Below are 13,899 nucleotides of genomic sequence, written 5' to 3'. Positions count from 1 at the left end.
TTAATAAAAAGTTAAATATATATATAATATATATATATATATATATAGTAATTTATTCATTAATCATGTCTCTTAATTTGTTTATTTATATTTATGTAATTATATTTATTTATATTTATATTTATTAATTTAATTAAACTTAATATATATGTAAATAAATAAACGCTAGAGCTGTCATGAATATGGTAAGAGATGAAGGTGTTGTGTTCAATGTTATTTTAGTATCTTTGAGATACTTTAATAGTGTTTATTAATATTTTGAATTATTTTGTATTTTCCTTTTTTATTTTAATTTTAGTTACAGTTTTAGTAATTTGTGTTTTTGTCATTTTTAGTATTTGTTTAGTAGTATTTTTTATTTTTTTTTGTTTTAGTTATTTACATAAACTAAACTAAAATGTTAAATTGAGAAATGTTGCTTTGGCAACTAGCTGAAATAAAATAAGTTTACATTTTTATTTTATTTCTGTTAATGTTAATTAGTAACAGTTTGTAACATTAGTAACATTGTTTTGGTTTTAGTTGTAGTTAACTATAATAACTCTGGTTTTGTGGTCATTTGAACGGAAGAAAAACGAGCTTAAATCAACAAGCTTGGAGAGACTGAAAAACACAGAGCAGATCAGACACAGTGTAAGTGGTTTGTGTGTGTATTTGGTTAACGGTGACTGTGCTTACAGGCGTTACTGGTGAGTTAGTGAAGGTGATTGACTTCAGTTGACATGATTAGAGTCAGATCTGCTAGTAAATGCAGCTGTCGAATCATCATAATCACATTGTTTTGATATAAATATAAACAAAATTAACTTTTGTTAATCATAAGAGTGCCTTGTTTCCATTGCGTCGTGTCTCTTTCCAAGAGCTGGACTTTGATTCCCAATCCTGTCAGTCAGCAATCAGCCGCTCTGATTAAAGTAAACACGCTAATGACACACAAACGCCGCGGAGGCGTGTTTGAGCCCTGATGAAGATGCATCTTCATCATCTTCATCATCAGTTTGATTATCCGCTCCAGCCTGTTTTTACACGTCTGTCCTGATTGTTGCGGCCAGTCGAAGTCTCTCTCTCTCTGTCTGACCGTCCCTCGCCCGCCCGCCGCTGCTCTCAGCCTAATTGGCTGACTGTGGAGTGTCTTTGTCGTCATGGAAACTACTTTAATGTCCCTTTATTGGACATCACGGCCTTGAGTCATGGTTGCCGCGGCGACGCAGGAAGAGGAATTAGTGAGGAGAGGAAGCCGAGGGCGAACCTCTATAATGAGTGATTTCAGACGATCAGCCTACAGTAAGATAAAAGCTGCATCGCTATATCACAGTTCACCAAAGCTAAAACCAATACTTGAAATAAAATAAATGTTGACTGAAATAAAACTGAAATCATTTATATTTCTCATTTTCTTTTGGTTTAACTTGATGTACTAAAATAACTCAAACGCACACTGAAATCATTAATAAAAACTATAAAGGCGTTTAAAAACAGCAAATACTAAAATTAAAAAAAGACAAAAGTGCACAACAAAATTACTAAAGCTTTAACTGAAATGAACACAAAATCAAATCTAATTCAAGAAATGATACTAGATGACATACAGTGACCCAAACCTGCAGAAATAAATACATAAATACAGCTTTGCCTATATGTCATGAAGCAACAGTTGTGTACATCATTTTATTTCTTTGTTTTTCCCCTTTATTTATTTATTTTTCAAAATCATAACACTTTGCCACCGTGAAGCCGCAGTCTTTAATTTTATCAAATTGTATTTCATCAAAGTCCTAAAACTTTGCATGCTTTTGCAAGTTTCTTTGTTTGCTTTTACCATCTATTTATTTGTTTTTATTAGATTTTATAATTGATGTCCTCTTTGTATTTAGTAATGCAGTATGTCGTAGGAAACGTCTATTTTGTGTATAAGGGGAGTTCAGTTTCTCGATTCACGATTTTATCACGAATCTTGGTTATGTTGGTTTTACTATTTTGCAAGTTGTCTGAGCAGTACAGCCAAACTAATTTCGCTACTTTAAAAACAATAAGGTAACAAAATAAATAAACCAAACAGTGCTTTATTTTCAGGTACAGAAACTGAATGAACACATATAAAAATAAAACACTATATACACTTTATACATTATACATTGATTCTTATTAAAGCAACCGTATTAAAGTTCTTCAGTCAAGAGCAGTGAGGGATGTTTCTCTGTGTTTTGTTGTTTTGTTAATATTAAAGGGATAGTTCAGCCAAAAATGACAATTCTGTCATCATCTACTCACTCTCAAGTTTTTTTCTTCTGTTGAACATAGACGTTATTTTGAATAATTCAAAGACCAGCAACTGTTTGAATTACACACATTCTTCAAAATATCTTCTTTTGTGCTCAGCACTAGAAATAAATTAATATACAGTGTCACTAGAAAGTTTGTGAACCCCTCGCAGAATCTGTGAAAATGTGAGTAATTTTAACAAAATAAGAGAGATCATACAAAATTCAAGTCAAGTTTGTTTGTATAGCGCTTTTCACGATACAAATCGTTGCAAAGCAACTTTACAGCAAATTAAGTTTCTACAATATTTAGTGGTAGTTCTGTAAGTTGTTTCAGGGTTGGCATCATCAGAGGTCCTCTGAGGGGTTGCATCATCTCTTCTCAGGTGTTCTGGATCCAGACTGAAGCTTGTGTAAATCCTAGTTACCACGCGATGTCAATCCCTCTGTTAGCTTAGATAATCTAGACGTTTCATCTGGTCTTGTTGAGATATATAGTTGAGTATCATCAGCATAACAGTGGAATCTAATCCCGTATTTTCTAATAATATTACCAAGGGGCAACATGTATATCGAAAATAGCAGAGGACCTAGGACAGATCCTTGTGGCACTCCATGTTTTACTGGTGATAATTGAGATGACTCCCCGTTTAAATGAACAAGGTGGTAGCGATCGGACAGGTAGGATCTAAACCATCTTAAAGCCTGCCCTTGAATACCTGTATAGTTTTGTAATCGATCTACGAGTATGTCATGATCTATAGTATCAAACGCAGCACTAAGATCAAGTAAAACTACAAAATGCATGTTACTTTTTATTTAGTACTGTCCTGAGTAAGATATTTTACATGAAAGATGTTTACATTTAGTCCACAAGACAAAAAATGGAGGAAATTATTAAAATTACCCAGTTCAAAAGTTCTTAATACCTGGATACCTGGATGATCCACGACTGTTTTTTGTTTTGTGATGGTTGTTCATGAGTCCCTTGTTTGTTCTGAACAGTTAAACTGAGCATTGTTCTTCAGAAAAATCCTCCGTGTCCTGCAGATTCTTCAGTTTTCCAGCATATTTGAACCCTTTCCAGCAGTGACTGTATGATTTTGAGATCCATCTTTTCACACTGAGGACAATTGAGGGACTCAAACACAACTATTAAAAAAGGTTCAAACATTCACTGATGCGCCAGAAGGAAACACGATGCATTAAGAGCCTTTAATCAAAAACTTTTTGAATTTGAAGATCAGGGTAAACTGTACTTAATTTGTCTTCCGGGAAACATGCAAGTATCTTTTGCTGCTTCCGAAGGGCAGTACTAGATGGAAAAAATATATATTTCTACAAAATAAGAAAAAATTGGACATCTTCATGCTGTTCAAAAGGCTCTTGAAAATAATTTCAGCTATTTTGTTGTCTTGTGGACTAAATGTAAACATATTTTATGTAAAATATGTTACTCAGGACAGTACTAAATAAAAAATAACATGCATTTTGTATGATCTCTCATTTTGTTAAAATTACTCACATTTTCATAGATTCTGTAAGGGGTTCACAAACTTTCAAGTGTCACTGTAGGTGTGGTACAACATGTGAGTGAGTAAGTAATGACAGAAATAAAATTTTTGGGTGAACTTTCCCTTTAATGACGAGCAGCAGCATGTTTAGTGCTATTAGACTGCTGTCACTTTAAGACCTACACGCATCCGTTTCTCTCTCAAGTGTTTACTTTGAATTTGGACATAACCAACTGTGTTTATATGTAAACCTTGTGTGTTTTTGACAGTATTAGCGCAATCGGATGCGAAAGATAACTCAGTCCGGTAATCAGGCGCTGCTTGACAGGATTTTTAGTGTGCGCGAGCTTCAGGTGTATGCATGTCGCATGTCAGAACAGCTTGTGAATGAAATGTTTAACCGGCAAGGCTTTAAAGCACATGCAAATACAGTACTTTTGTGAATAAGTGCCCCTATTCCCAGAGATGCACAAATTGATGAAATCAGTCTTGTATTTTGGATTTTCTCTTAATGTTTCTGTTCACTCTTGTAATGCGTCTTGTGTGTTGAATATGTGTACGTTCTCTGTAAACCAAGCTTTCCTGCATGCATCATTGCTTTGGATGTGAGCGTCTGTCAAATGCATGAATGCAAATGTGATTCAGGACCTCGTCATGGGTTGTCAGTTGATCTCCACTGATTCCGAAGGCGCTTTTCCCATCACTTCATGAACAGATTTTGTATCAGCTGTAGATCTGAAGGCTTCTCTCCGGAGGATGAATGCTGCACTAAAGGTTAATAGGGTCAAACAGTCCGGTCTGTTCATACAGGGGTTGCTGTGATTCTTCTCCATCATGCATGCAGCAATATCACATCCCACTGACGCGTCTTTGAAGTCGTGGCATTAGTAGTTTTAGCACGGAGGCTTTTCCCATCTGAAAGCCCTTTTAGTTTTTAATCAGAGTCGATTCACTTAAATTATTAATTTTCTTCCCAAACGCTTTTGAGGTGCAGATACGGGGTCAGTGGAGAAGAAAGGGCCGGCGGCGAGTCACATTTAATGATTGGGTTTCAGGAGAGTGTGATGTAATTACGCTCAGGTGATGGAATTACACCTGCTTTGATTAACGAGCCGCTGATCTGAGCATCTGCGGATGACCCTAGACCTTTCCTGACCTTTGACCCTGTCCGTCTCTCTGCTGTGTGTTGGTAGGTGTGTGGAGATCATCGCTAAGGAGGGTCGGAGTCTGAAGGAGCTCTATCTGGTGTCCTGCAAGATCACAGATCACGGTAAGACTGAGATGAGTTTGGATGCGGACCGAAACATGAACACTTCAGGCCGCTGAAGCTGGATGTCCTGTTACAGCTACAGGAGGCGCTAGAACGGACATTACATTTTAACCTTTAGTCTTCTTACACCGTTTTCACTTTTAGGCCATGGTGAAGTAGTAGTTATTTTATTTTATTTATTTTTCAAATTCCTAAAACTTACATTTTATTTATTTATTTTTTTATTCAAAATCCTAAAGCTTTGCCTGCTGTCATTGTGAAGCAGCAGGCTTTTACATTTTATTTAATTATATTTTTATTTATGTATTTGAAATAAATCGTACAACTTTCTATATATGTCCAGTTTTACATTTTTAAATGTCTCTCTCAGATTGGTCTTCCACTCTGTTTGTATCGCTCGTGCCGTGTGTTAGTCGAGCTTCTGTGTCTGTATCTCATGTCTGCAGTGTGTTTCTGTGCGTTCAGTCCATTGAAGCCGTATTAATGCGTGTTGTCAGTGCCATGCTTGAGCTCCAGCAGTATGTGGTCCAGATCATGCAGTAATGATAGCAGATAAAGCCTCTGATCCCGCGACAGCTGCATGTGTTCATACGCTGAATCACGCCGTGCTTTGGCTAATTACTGCCTGCTGAGACTGAAGGACAGAGCTGAGCGATTACGCCGAGCAAACAATAGCTACGCACTGCCAGACGTAATGTTAGATGTAAGTAACTGCATGACGGGGCAAAACTCCTCTGAGGAGCCGTTCTTGTGCTTGTTCTTCAGCTCAGAGTAATGAAAACACATTTGGCTTTTATTAGCCGCTCTCCTCCCACCGAACGACAGGAACACAGAGATTTGCTTCAGTGTTTTTAAGTGGAAAAGCCTTCAGCTGTAGATTTTGGGGTCAGGTTTGTGTTGAGCTCCTGCCCAAACACTGACCACATGACTGGCTTCGTCTTTCCCATGGACACCAGCGCGGAGAAAAGCAGCACCAGTCCAGAAGCATTAGACGTCATTACATGCAGCTGTGCCACTTACGGTCAGCGGGTGAAGCAGCGAGACGTAATGACATAAATAACCTGACCGATGGATGTACTGGACGAAACGCCCATGTAGAGTTACTTATGAGTCTATTTTACCTTTCAGGCCTACCTACTGTCATGGTGAAGCAGTAGTTATTTACATTGCTTTTAAATGTATTTTATTTTATTTAAAATCATAAGTGTTTGCCTGCTGTAATGGGAAAGCTGCAGGCTTTTTTAATTTATTTGATTTCTTATTATAGATTAGTTTTCAGAATCCTAGAACTATTACCTACTGATAAGGCTGCAAGCTTTTACTATTTTATTTTATTTTATTTTTTCATTTTATTTTATTTTATTTATTTTAACAGCCTATTGTAAAGGCAAAGCAACAGGCTTTTATATTTTTTATTTATTTTATTATTATTATTATTATTATTATTATTTTTACATTTTATTTTTTTTTTCAAAATCCTAAAACTTTTGTCTAATCTCATGGTGAAGCAGCAGGCTTTTATTTGTTTGTTTATTATTTTATTTTGAATTATGAGTGAATATTAAAAATAAAGTAAGTCTTATTTAATTTCAGGAGTTTCACATACATTTTATTTGAATGTCATTACATTTCATTATATACTTTGGTCATCACCAATAGGTGCTCTCCAGATATGTGTGAATAAATAAATATATGTATCTTTGAAAGAAGTCTCTTCTGCTCGCCAAGGCTGCATTTATTTAATCAAAAATACAATACAAAATGTGAAATATTATTACAGTTTAAAATATATTTTTTCTATGTGAATATCTGTTAAACTGTAATGTATTTCTGTGATGCACAGCTGTATTTTCAGCAAATGATGTCTGTACTGTCACTTTTGATCAATTTATTGCATCCTTGATGAATACAAGTATTGATTTCTCTGTGTAAGTATTAAACAGCACAAATACGTTTCTTAGGCAGCATATTAGAATGCTTGTAGATCCGCATCGGCCTGTAATGAACTAGCACTAGTTAGGACGCTGTGTTAGTGTCCAGCGGTCATCTCGGACACATCCTCGCTTCATCTCTGCAGGTTTTGGCTGAAACGAGCCGCGTCTCTGAAAGTCACTTTAGTGTTTCTTTGGCAGCAGTGAGTTAAAGTGACTGAAGGACGCACACGTGTGATGCTTCTTCAACCTCTAAAGCCTTAAAACGCCCTGAAATCAGTGATTAACACTGTCTTATACACAGGGTTGGGGAGTAACGGAATACATGTAACGGCGTTACGTAATCGGGATACAAAAATCTAGTAACTATAATCGGATACAGTTACATCAGAAAACTAAGTTTTCAGATTACGGTTACATTTTGTAAAAAGTGGGAATACTATCAGGATTACATTTGTTTCATTTCAAATTAAATAAATGAGTATTTTGACATAACGCTTTATATTTAGCGCTGCTGCTTCAGTTCCTGGTTCTGTTGACACTCATGTTGACTCGCGTGAGCCATCTGCTGGTGCGTGCGCAAATTACACCCGTCTACAATTATTCTCCTCAAACGCGGGATGAGACGCTGCTACAGTAAATTAATCGCGATGCTTCCTGCTGTGAAAAACGTTTTAATGTCTGGAATTTTCACAGTTATTTTGTTTTCAAAAAGGATAAAGGAAATAACATTGACTCTTGCTTTAACAAAGGCTACTCAAAACAGCTTGAACATTTGCAGATACGAGTCCGACTAGCATGGAAATCATCGTTAGCTAAAATGTAGTGTTTGCTAGTGATTTGTACCATATGTATATGGTGTAAATGTTTTAATGTTGTGTATAAACTATATTTATTTTTACTTGTGCATGTTAAAAAAATAAAAATAAAACTGTATCGCCACTAGATGTCTGCATAGCCTTTTATATAAATATACGGGTTGTAATATCTAGATGGTGAAACGAGACGAAATTATTCTCCTCAAACGCGGGATGAGACGCTGCTACAGTAAATTAATCGCGATGCTTCCTGCTGTGAAAAACGTTTTAATGTCTGGAATTTTCACAGTTATTTTGTTTTCAAAAAGGATAAAGGAAATAACATTGACTCTTGCTTTAACAAAGGCTACTCAAAACAGCTTGAACATTTGCAGATACGAGTCCGACTAGCATGGAAATCATCGTTAGCTAAAATGTAGTGTTTGCTAGTGATTTGTACCATATGTATATGGTGTAAATTTTTTAATGTTGTGTATAAACTATATTTATTTTTACTTGTGCATGTTAAAAAAATAAAAATAAAACTGTATCGCCACTAGATGTCTGCATAGCCTTTTATATAAATATACGGGTTGTAATATCTAGATGGTGAAACGAGAAGATTTTTTATAGTTTTTACTATAGTTTTTATTAGTTTTAATTTTAAAGTGACATAACGCTTTATATTTAGCGCTGCTGCTTCAGTTCCTGGTTCTGTTGACACTCATGTTGACTCGCGTGAGCCATCTGCTGGTGCGTGCGCAAATTACACCCGTCTACAATTATTCTCCTCAAACGCGGGATGAGACGCTGCTACAGTAAATTAATCGCGATGCTTCCTGCTGTGAAAAACGTTTTAATGTCTGGAATTTTCACAGTTATTTTGTTTTCAAAAAGGATAAAGGAAATAACATTGACTCTTGCTTTAACAAAGGCTACTCAAAACAGCTTGAACATTTGCAGATACGAGTCCGACTAGCATGGAAATCATCGTTAGCTAAAATGTAGTGTTTGCTAGTGATTTGTACCATATGTATATGGTGTAAATTTTTTAATGTTGTGTATAAACTATATTTATTTTTACTTGTGCATGTTAAAAAAATAAAAATAAAACTGTATCGCCACTAGATGTCTGCATAGCCTTTTATATAAATATACGGGTTGTAATATCTAGATGGTGAAACGAGAAGATTTTTTATAGTTTTTACTATAGTTTTTATTAGTTTTAATTTTAAAGTCATAGTTAAATAAAAGTACTTAGATATTGCTTTTTTGACTTATTAACATATGTAACTTGAAGTAATCCAAAAGTAATCTAAGTTACTTTTATATTGTGGTAATTGGATTACGTTACTGAATACTTTTTTAATGAAGTAGTTTGTAACTGTAATGGAATACATTTTAAAAGTAACCCTCCCAACCCTGCTAATACATGCTGCAGTGAGTCCACTAGCAGATGTTATTGTTAATGCAAAGACATGCTGTCGTATGCAGTGTTCGAACTATACCGTGGACTTTGGGGGAGCCCACTTTTTTCTTTTTTTTTTTACAACCCCCCGCGTGCCTCAAAAGAGGGCTTACAATGACTTACAAAGATAAATAACAGCTACAAGTGTATGCACTACTTGCTTTATGCAAGCACTATATAGGATAAATCACTATACAGGATTTACCCTATTATACTTTATCGACACGAATTGATAGGTGAAACAACAAACAGCCACCCACAAATAGTCTATAAACAAAGCATCAGGCTGTCTTTGAGTTCACATGAACAACGGTTAAAGTTACTCGTCTTCAGGCTACAGAAGAATACCATAATTCCTCCGTTCAGTTAGGCCTACGACATCGAGAGTCACGCAGACCTATAACAACCCAGCCACAACACATAATTGCGAATAACATGCCTTACCTTAACACAGAATCGACCACAGAGTCCAACGTTTATATTTTTTCTACGAATCTTTGAGTTAACATGTACTAAACATGAGTGGAATTTGCACCGCAGCGCCCCACACCTTGATGCTCATGACAAGAACAGCATGTACAGTTATCTTTATTGACGTGAATTAGGTTTAAATCGCCGTCATGCATGAATGAATGATATTTTTGCAATTTTACACGTAATAATCCACGATGATCACATTACACAAAACTGAAATTGCACGTCAAAATAACACATTGTCAATATTTTTTGAGACCAAAATTTCACAAATCACGTTTTCAAGGGAGCCCATGTCTTATTAAGGGGAGCCGAGCTCCCCCGTAGTTCACACCCTGGTCGTATGTATTTCACCGGCCGTGTTTATAGTGTTGAGTTGCACTAAAAACTGCGTTCTCTGGATTCTCCGGATCACGTGCGTTCCTCACGGGAAGTCTGATACCCCGCTAATGTATTTCAGCCCACTTGAGATAATCACACTTAAGTGGCGCAGTAATGTGCCGAATCGCTCCGAACTCCTTGCAGCATTTGTTTAACGTCAGCAGAACTCGTAGCGACGGTAATCACGACCCCTCGGACCTTGATGAATGACCGCGACATCAAAACCCAACGCTAATGATGGCCTGGAATGCGCCCCGAATATCCGAGCGTTTAAAGAAGATGAATGTTGGGACACCCGATCCAACACCAGCGCTCCTCTGAGGGCCGCTAAACACACCGATCTCCCGCGTCCTGCTGCTAATGGAGTGATTGGTGGATTTCCTGCGCCGCTCTTGATCAGTTGGATAATACGAGGTTGATTTTTGCTTTCGCGTTCTTGGCCGGTTTGAGCCTCTCGTTTAAATCTCCAGTTGTGCTTGGGGCAAAAAATGCAGCAAAAATGCCTCCAAATTCAAGAAAAAGGAGCAGAAATGGTCCCATGCACAATTACACTAAATCTATTACACGTGTTGCGATTTAAGTGAAATGTGAAAATGAAATGAAAAGAGTCACGTTGCATCAAAGATTTATATTTTTTTCCAGCATTAACCATTTTTATGCATTCTATTAGTCAGCATTGATAATCATTATTACAATATCGTGAGTAATAATCAACAATATATATATATATATATATATATATATATAAAAATTACACTGCAAAAAAATATTTTATTACTCAGTATTTTTAGGAAGATTTGAGGTTTGAGCCGCTCATTTAAATCTCCAGCCGAGGTTGGAAATTACAGGTGCTGGAGGGCAAAAAAAAGAGCAAAAATGCCTCCAAATTCAAGAAAGAGGGGACAAACGTTGTCCTCTGTTCAATTAAACTTAAACCAATGTTGTGTTTCAAGTTAAATCGAGAGAAAACTCGTATTGCATCTGCTCATATTGAATCAGAGATTTATCTTAATGCATTTTGTTTCTTTTGCAATGCATTCTATTAATCAACATTTATAGTTATTACAAGAGCAAAAATTACTACTACTAATAAATAATATTAATAATAATTAATAGCCATTTTTGTCGTAACGTTCCTGTAATTAATTCCTGTTTTGTTTATTTTACACTGCAAAAAAATATTTTCTTCCTCAGTATTTTTGTCTTGTTTTCCAGTACAAGAGAACAAGACAAAAACACTTGAGCGGTAAACAACGATTATTGTTGTGACATTCCTGTTTTTTTATTTTACAGTGAAAAAAAGAGAGAGATTTGTACTCAATATATTTGTCTTGTTTTCCAGTAAAAATGACTAAATCAAGATGACCCAGAATAACTTTTACAATTACTTTCAAAAGTACATTTAAAATATATTTTATAGAAATGTCTGTGTAATGCTTTGCTTAATAATTGTTCTTATTAATGTATTTATGTTTGTATTTGTATTTTGTGTTCTACTATATTTTTAATGTATAATCTTTGCCATGAAGTAGCCTGTGAAGCTCATGTGGCAATACACTTAAATGAACTCTTACTAAATCAAGATACACTTACTGTAGAAACAAAATGATTTTTTTCTGAGATATTATTCAAAATGTATTGAATTTTTGCATAAAACAAGAAAAAAATACCTGCCATTGAGGTCAGAAAAATAATCTTGTTTTCTCTTTGAATTAAGATTATTTTATGACCCAAGTGGCAAATATTATTTTCTTGTTTTAAGCGTAAATTTGCTTCATTTTGACTCATTTTTCAGTAAACGTGACTTTAAAGGGTTAGTTCACCCAAAAATGAAATTTAGCCCATAAATTACTCACCCTCAAGTCATCCTAGGTGTATATGACTTTCTTCTTTCAGACGAATCCAGTCGGAGTTATATAAAAAATTGTCTTTGATCTTTCAAGCTTGTTTAATGGCACTCAGCGGGTGTTGCATGCATCAGTCCGAAAGAAGTTAAATAAAAAGCGCCCTCCAAAAAAAAAAAAAAAAAGTGTCTCACACGGCTCCGGGGGGTGAACAAAGGCCTCCTGTAGCGAATAGATGCGTTTTTTGTAAGAAAAATAACCATATTCAAAAATTAATAATCACTTTAATGTAGCTTGCGCCAACCGTTGTACCATTTGAATGTTTCTGTTGTTGTTAATTGAACCGAACTGTAGTTTTGTGTAGTAAACTGTCTTTGTATATTTCCTATTTTATATTCATTTCCTAGTATTTAATTTACCATTATTTCTTTTGAACAAAGCAATTTCAGAAATGTCATGTTTTAGATTGTAGGTAATCTCGGACATGTCGAGGACAAAGCTAACCAGCGAAACTTGATCTCAAAAGCATCCTAAATGTTACATGTGTTTGCACCATATTGTAGTGAGTAAACTTGGTATTGCTGTTTCAAATATCCCTCTATAATCTGTAGTCTGAGCATGTCAAGGGCTAATGAGGCTAGATACGTTACTAGTTAGTTTCTTTTTTTGTTTGCCAAATAACCCTGTGTATGTGTCCACCCCGCAACCCCCAGAAAAAAGTTCAGGCTCAGGATTTATTTTTTTGCTTTAACCCCTGCTTTGCAGTGTAGCGATGACTTGCTCTTGCAAAAGTGAAAAATGCCTCTGTAGCATTGATTATTTGTATTAAAGGAGTTTGTTGAAGCCGTCGCTCGTATACTCTTCTCGTTCTGCCGTGTTTTTCTGCTTTTAATCAGCAGATCCAAAGAGATGGAGTGCAGCGATAATGATTTTCTGTGACGTTCACTCGCTAGAGCGCTTCTGAAGCACTACCACACGCCGAAGAGCCTCTCTTTCTGCCTCCATTAAGAGCTGTTTTTATGTTCGCAGTGACGCACGGCAAACATTCCACCTGCGTTAGTTGAATGAGGTTTAATCGTTACGACTGCAGCGCTCTGTGAGATGACAGCGGGTCGAGAGGTTCTGACCTCACAGATGATTGGCTCCATTCATTAGATGCTCATTTTTTTAAGTTTTTGATGTGAACCGTGTCATTAAAAGTTTATTTATAACTAATGCATACAAAAGTGCCTTACAAAAACATGTTTACCCGTCATTTTAAAACATCTTAATACACAAGCTATTACAGTTAAGGTGTACGTTTTTAATTAATTAATTATTATTATAATTACTGCTGTCAAAATTAATGCGTTAACGCATGCAATTAATTTTTTAAGGGTGGTTCAGAGAGTCACCGTGTCAGATTATACGATTTTGACTCCTAAAATCTTGTGAATAGGGCTGCAACAAACAATTATTTTGATAATCGATTGTTACGTCGATTAATCGACGATTATTTCACCAATTAATCAGTACTCTTTGTTCTTTCATTCTGCTTCGACAATTAGTTAAAATACTGAGGTACACATGAATAAAACAAGGTAATCCCTTCAGCTTTGTCAAATGTCAATTATGTTACTATTGTACAATTATAATTATTTTTTACAATAGAAATATATTTGGCGCACAAAACGAGATGACAGAGACTTTCGCATTCACCATTTAATTCACTGTAGGAACTGACTGACTTCATACAGAGACATCTCATTTAGAAGTCATATATGGAACAAAATATTTTTTTTTTGTTTAGTTTTAGTTAACGCTAATAGCCTTGCCCTGGTGGCAAACATGGTACTCATGATGCAGTTTCATCACAGACTTAATTGCATGCTCATAATCAGTGGTGGAAAGAGTACTGAAAAAATATACTCAAGCAAAAGTACCATTACCTTCCAAACAATGTAGTGTGAGTAGAGTAAA

At 35.7% G+C, this 13,899-nt stretch overlaps 1 protein-coding gene across 1 annotated transcript in view; it reads left to right on the top strand.

Annotated features, from left to right (window-relative positions):
- fbxl17 (F-box and leucine-rich repeat protein 17) overlaps positions 1–13,899 on the top strand; it is a 267,757-nt gene that overhangs the window by 178,748 nt on the left and 75,110 nt on the right. The window contains exon 10 of the mRNA XM_016253937.1: positions 4,969–5,045. Within this exon, the coding sequence (XP_016109423.1) occupies positions 4,969–5,045 (77 nt within the window). The remainder of the gene's footprint in view (positions 1–4,968; positions 5,046–13,899) is intronic.

The sequence above is a fragment of the Sinocyclocheilus grahami genome, unplaced genomic scaffold, assembly GCF_001515645.1.
Source record: "Sinocyclocheilus grahami isolate Dianchi unplaced genomic scaffold, SAMN03320097.WGS_v1.1 scaffold1213.1, whole genome shotgun sequence".
Lineage (NCBI taxonomy): Eukaryota > Metazoa > Chordata > Actinopteri > Cypriniformes > Cyprinidae > Sinocyclocheilus > Sinocyclocheilus grahami.
Note: the sequence above shows the minus strand (reverse complement) of the source record. Positions and strands in the feature narration are given on the sequence as shown.